General features: G+C 50.1%; 2 protein-coding genes across 2 annotated transcripts in view; both read right to left on the bottom strand.

The window, feature by feature from the left end:
• LOC106809515 overlaps positions 1–5,850 on the bottom strand; it is a 6,537-nt gene extending 687 nt beyond the window's left edge. Inside the window, exons 1-5 of the mRNA XM_014812609.1 lie at positions 5,090–5,850; positions 3,697–3,959; positions 3,251–3,405; positions 2,652–2,898; positions 2,162–2,305 (exon numbers count right to left, since the gene is read on the bottom strand). Of these exons, the coding sequence (XP_014668095.1) occupies positions 2,162–2,305; positions 2,652–2,898; positions 3,251–3,334 (475 nt within the window). The 5' untranslated portion in view covers positions 3,335–3,405; positions 3,697–3,959; positions 5,090–5,850. The remainder of the gene's footprint in view (positions 1–2,161; positions 2,306–2,651; positions 2,899–3,250; positions 3,406–3,696; positions 3,960–5,089) is intronic.
• On the bottom strand, positions 3,372–5,845 carry LOC106809514. The gene is made up of 3 exons (XM_014812608.1): positions 5,298–5,845; positions 3,697–3,959; positions 3,372–3,478 (listed from the first exon to the last, which is right to left on the bottom strand). Exons 1-3 carry the CDS (start codon positions 5,843–5,845, stop codon positions 3,372–3,374), a joined length of 918 nt encoding a protein of 305 aa, XP_014668094.1.
• Positions 5,851–6,180: the final 330 nt, after the last annotated feature.

Raw genomic sequence — 6,180 nt, 5'->3', positions numbered from 1 at the left:
CCTCCTTCCCTATTGCCTCCCTCATTCCTATTGCTTCTCCGCCCCTTCATATTGAATCTCGCCTTCCTTCAGCTATTGCTCTCGCCTGTCCTGCTATTGCTGCTCACCCCCTTCCTAAGTTGCGCTGCTCGCCCTCCTTCGCTATTGCCTCCCCTCCTTCTAATGGCTCTCCGCCTCCTTCCTATCTGATCTCCCGCTCCTTCCTATTGCTCCTCCGACCCTCATGCCATATTGCTCTCCCTCACTTCCTATGTGCTCTCCCCTCCTTCCTATTGATACTCCCCTCCTTCCGCCATTGTCCTCCCCTCCTCCATTGCTTCTCCCTCGCTCCCCATTGCTCTCGCCCTCCTTCCTATGGCTCCTCCCGCTCCTTCCATATTTGGCTCTCGCCTGGCCTTCCTATTGCGTCTCCCCTCTTTTCTTTCGAACACCCTTCTTCTTTAAACCACTTTCCCCTATCATAGTTACGCTGTGCGTAACAGGGGCCGCTACGGCTCGATACCCCGTCGCGCGCGCTCGCGAGTGACGTACCTTTACTGGGCCTCGTGAACTTGTTACTGTGTCTGCGTTGCCGTAAGGCGAGACGTCCCCGAATACGCTCATCACATTTCCATCATGCGACACAGGCGCGCGACACGTGCGAACTGGCCACAGTCGCACGACAGCTCCCCTGTGACAACAGCAACGGAGAGACACAATCAGCACAACGGTTGAACGGTGAGGGACCGTCACATAGAGGACGTCACTGCATGTGACCCATCAATAGATGGACGTGCCCTGCATGGCAGAGATCCCGAACACATATTTTGAACAATCTGTAGTTTTCTGGGCATCAGAATTAGTCAGTTTGAGGGGGATACCGCAATGCCCCCCCCGGGAAATTTTTATTCTGAGATGGCAATTCCTGGGCAAGTATGAGGGTCTAAAACAATGACAATAAAATTGACAACAAATGACAATAATGACAAAAAATTTTTTTTTTGCACAATCACAGTGAAATTCGTAGTTTGATGACAACTGGTCGTAGTGGATGCAAAAAGGAATAGAAATTCCGCTATCCACACACCCCTACCCGCGCCACTAAATCATAGTGGTTGGCATCTGGCATGGTGACACCGATCCCAAGAATGAACAACCCCCCAGTCATAGTGACACCGGTCCCATGGTGACACCCCCGAGTAACATCCGCAGTATAGTTACACTAGCAGGACAGTCGCCAGCATGGTGACACCGTCCATACAAGACGTGGCCTAAGCATAGGTGCAGCCGTCACCTCGGGTGGCGCCCTCTATACCAAAAAACAGCAGCACCACCAAGGCGGATATAAGAAAGCTCACCATCGCCGACAGCGTTTCGAATACCGATGTCCTGGAACAGCAGGTGGCGTAGAACTTGCGGCAGCTGTTGCAGGACAGCTTGTCATAGTGGAGGCCTGATGTGTGCAAGGCGTAGGGTCGCATACCATGCAGCGGGCGGATGGTAGGCTGTAAAGGCGAGCACAGAAAAACGGGCGCAGTTTTATGATTATTACAAAAGGATAGGCAAAACAAGATTCATGTTTTTAGCACGGACATTGAATTTGTGTCAATTTAGGCTGGCGCATCCAAGTTTTAAACTGCATGCCTGTTTTGCCCTGTTTACTGTTTGTTTTGCACTGTTTACTACTGTGTGTATAATACATGTACTGATTCTCATCACTTTTCCAAGTTTTCTTGTTCAAATTAAAAAAAAATTATTATTATTATTTTGTTGTTGTTGATGAAATCGATTATGGATTTTGATAATCAAGCGCTTGGTTCGAGCCACTGTTCAACCGATGATCGAGTATAATCGATGATCATGACATCACTACTGGTCGTAGTGGTGCAAAAGGAATAGAAATTCGTATAAAATACGAATAAATCATAGTGGTTAACATCTGGCATGGTGACACAATCCCAGAATGACACCCCCAGTATAGTGACACCGTCCCATGGTGACACCACGGAGTAACATCCGCAGTATAGTTACACTGGTTACATGGTGAAACCGTCACATAAAGACGTGGCCTGCATGGTGAAACCGTCCCATAAAGACGTGGCCTGCATGGTGACACTGTCACACGGTGGCGCCCTCTATACTCACAAACAGCAGCACCACGCAGGCGATATAGAATGCTCACCCATCGTCCGACAGCGTTCGAATCCGATGTCTGTGAACAGCGTGCGGTAGAACTTGCGGCAGCTGTTGCAGACCAGCTTGTCATAGTGGAGGCTGATTGTGTGCAAGGCGTAGGTGTCGCATACCATGCAGCGCGGATGGTAGGCTGTAAAGCGAGCGCAGAAAAACGAGCCAGTTTTATGATTATTACAAAATTAGGTAGCAAAACAAGATTCATGTTTTTAGCACTGAGCATTGAATTTGTGTCAATTTAGCTGGCCATCCAGTTTTAACTGCAACGATATGAACATGAAATGGAAGAAAAATGGAGAAAAATCTAAATCTACTACCACGAGGGTAACACATAAAATTCACACTTCAACGGACTTCGTTGAGCCTGCCGAGGGTTCTAAGAATGAACCAAATATCACAATTAAGTTTCCGAAGTACTCTCCTCTTTGATACACACAACTTGCTGTGCACGCGACGCCCTGTGGCGCCACTTAACTTACGGTCAGCCTCTGGGTATGTTCTCCTGATCAGCGAAGGCGGCGGAAGAAGGTTCTGCGCTGCCGAATTAACCTTCGGTCGGATCTTCGCGAAACCTTTCTTCGCCCATTCCACCAACGACGTCGGCAGTCTGTCCTTGCTCCGCCGCTCCGTCGCCGTCGTCATGGCAACCTCGGTTTTCCCGCTCAGCTTCTTCTTCGCACGCTTGACGATCTGGAGGCACTTCTGCAGCGTGGCTTTCTGGTCAGCCTAGCGCGACGAGGAAAATCGAATGCTGATCGAGGGCAGTAACAGCAGGTAACATGGAGGAGGGTGCTCTCACTGATAAGGGTGCGGGGCAGGTGTAAGAACGAAGCACTGCGGGTACGTAGGTTGAGCCCAGACCGCGCGCTCTGACCGCTCTCTCTCTCTCTCTCTCACTCCCATAAACCTCCCTCTCCGCTCACCCAACCCTCTTCCATTCCGAATAACCTTCTTTCTGCTGAACCAACTCTTTCTTCCATTCAGATAGCCCCTTTTCTGCTCATGCAACCCTTTCTTCGTCCCCCTCTCTCTCTCTCTCCCTCTCTATATTGTGGCTTCAGGATTCTGTGCAGCTCACCTGCTGCTCCTCGCGAGGGATGCTGCGCGCTCCTCTCTTCCTCATCTCCTCGTCCAGAAGGTACTCCTCGGCGACGGTCGTCATGCGTCGCTGCCTCTTCCCCGCGACGATGAGAGGCTGCTCAAAGAGTCCGGGCGGTCGCGGAAGGTGCACCGCTGACAATGAAAAACAAGTGAACATGTAAGCATCGAGCTACGGGACAGACTATTGGCCACAGTGCATGTACCGCTGTCAACAAGAAACAAGAGAACACGTGAAGAAGAGAACATTCTCTATGGGATGAACTAGTGCCTTGTGGTAGCGCCGCATTTCGCTGCCGACGAAAAATGTAAACGTCAAAAAAAAAACCTCTCTATGGGACAGACAAATACTTTGCGGATGAGGTGGATACACCACATTACAGCAGTTAATTCACACAGAAGACAAGCGTTAACAAAAGAGCATACCTGGTATTGCATAGGGAATACCGACGGAAGAGTCGCTCTCGGTTTTAATAGTGGTGCCATCTGCCAGTGTAACAGCACTAGGGGGCGACGCCGGCACGTCTTCGACGCGCACAGTCGGAGACAGTCTATCTTCCCCGGCAGGCGGCGCCACTGTTTGTTTTGGCTGGCGACCCCCACGTTTGGGCGGTTTGGTGGCCTCCCCGCTCGTTTTTGCGTGCACCGTCTTGATGCTGGTCTTGTGTACTAAATTGCCGTGCTTGTACCTGCAGCAGCGTGCGAAATTAACGCGAGTCCGGAGTCAAATACTCCATGATTTACTGTCGAACTCCCTGCTTTGACATATGCAGGAGTCCGTGTGACTCCCTGAAAATTCTGCTATACTAACTAGTTCGTTCCAGAGCACGGCCTCGCGGAATTATCATATTTTTTCAGCAAATGTCCAAAGAAAATTTGGCAGACCACATGAATCTTCAAAATAAGCACATGCGTTATTTAGTTTGCATCTTTAGTTTTGAACTTCAGAAAGTGGACTCCCTCATTTTGATGCGGAATCCTTCTTTTTTAGGGCAGGGCGTTGGACTCCCTTGTTCAAAAGTTAATTTCTACCCCTGCTGCAGGATGCGAAATTAGCACCGGCCCACCCTTTAGCAACATTTGTACAAACTTGAAATCGAGAATGCAAGCGTGAAACGTGACATTGACAAAAACACTTCGGACATCATTCACGATCTGCATTATAATCTGTTTTTACAGCTACTATGCGATGCCGCACACTACAACATTTTTCGGACAAGCAAGAGTCAGTGAAACAGTGTTATCTTTATTTTTGAGAGAAAAAACCAAAATTGTGAGGGCTGGTGGAAAACTGCTGTCACCAGCCCTCTGGGCCAGTGCAAAAAATCTGAAGTTCATGCCCTGTATAATAATAATACAATATTCTAAAAGCTATCTAACAGTATTATACTTGCTTATGTTTGGTGTAGGTTAGAAAAGTAACCAATAAAAACACAAAAAATACAATAAAGTCATTTCATCAATGCTGGCAAATTTCATTTTAAATTAATTTTTTTTGGGGGTAATCGATTATTAATTTTCATAATCGAGCGCTTAGGCGGTTGCTGCAAACAACTGACTTTCGATTACAATGAATCGATCATCGGGACATCACTACCTGTACGATGTGTAATCGATCACTACCTGTACGATGTGTAATCGATCACTACCTGTACGATGTGTAATCGATCACTACCTGTACAATGTGTAATCGATCACTACCTGTACGATTGTGCTAATCGATCACTACCTGCTACGATGTGCTTCGCGCATCACTACCTGTACGATGTGTAATCGCGGCACATCACTACCTGTTACGATGGTCGTAATCGATCACTACCTGTATGTGATTTGATCCCTTGATGCATGAGCTTGTCAGCTGTCCGTGTGACCGTGCGGATCTTCTGCACATACTTCCTTCCCTCCTCGCGCGTGCTTCACACAGAACGCGAGGCCACCTCCAAACCGTCGTCGCCTCCTCGCCGCTGCCGCTGCCGCCGCCTCGCCTGCCGCGCCGCTGCCGCCGCCGCCCCACGCGTATCCTCAACCTCCACCTCTTCCTACCCTTCGTCGCCGCGGTAACGCCCTCCACCTCGCTACCCTTCGTCGCCGCGGTAACGCCCTCCACCTCGCTACCCTTCGTCGCCGCGGTAACAACCTCCGGCTTGCCCTCGCTCGCCGGCGCGACTGCGTCTGCCATCATCGCGGAAACAGCGTCCGGTTCGCTCGTCCGCCGATTGTTGGCGCGCGCCGTCGCGCGCTTTTTCCTCGCGGCAGAGCGCGACGATGCCTTGCCACTAGGAGGCGCAGTCGTAGTCGCCGGCACTTCCGAGTCTAATCGTGGTTTGGTGGCTGGATGGCGCCTCCGGCGCGGCGTGGAGGCGGGTAGCGAATCTGCCGTGACGCCGGTGAGTGACCTTGATGTGTTGATCAGAGTGGGGGTCGTCTCAGTCGAGGCAGGCGTCGCCTCGACCGAGTCGGGGGCCGCCTCGACGGACGAGACGCGTCGACTCGCGTCGCTGCCCTGCAGTTTATGTTGCGTCGTCGTGGCGACGGACGTCCTGCGTGGGAGGATGCGGAGCCCCCGCTGCAGCATTTGTCTGTAAGAACCCCTGCGGAAGGAAGCGCGGAATTAGCAACGGCAGAGTGACACCAACCTGAAGCAGTAACGCAGATTAGAAATGCTGTGACGATTATTTCATTATTATTATTAAATCTTTACGATGACGAGTTTTACGTTACGATTACGTTCAGACAAGAACCGTTACAACATTAAATGCAGGGATGAGATTGGATAATTTAATTTTCAGCTGAAATTTTAATTAGCAAACAGAGGAGCGAGCAATGCGAGGACCGTAGGTCATCGCCATGCTAGGGGGGTCCGGAATTTTTTTTAAAAGAATGGTGCAATTTGGTGCATTCTAAGCTATT

This window comes from Priapulus caudatus, unplaced genomic scaffold, assembly GCF_000485595.1.
Source record: "Priapulus caudatus unplaced genomic scaffold, Priapulus_caudatus-5.0.1 Scaffold360, whole genome shotgun sequence".
NCBI classification, from domain to species: Eukaryota; Metazoa; Priapulida; class Priapulimorpha; order Priapulimorphida; family Priapulidae; genus Priapulus; species Priapulus caudatus.
The sequence above is the reverse complement of the archived record's forward strand: the minus strand, read 5'-3'. Positions and strand labels throughout refer to the sequence as shown.

Coding starts and splice junctions, on each gene's coding strand:
- LOC106809514 (XM_014812608.1), bottom strand. CDS start 5,845: ATGCTGCAGCGGGGGCTCCGCATCCTCCCACGCAGGACGTCCGTCGCC. Junction 3,960..5,297: donor AAGGGTAGGAAGAGGTGGAG/GTTGAGGATACG, acceptor ACGCTGCTGCAG/GTACAAGCACGGCAATTTAG. Junction 3,479..3,696: donor TATTCCCTATGCAATACCAG/GTATGCTCTTTT, acceptor TCTTGTTGACAG/CGGTACATGCACTGTGGCCA.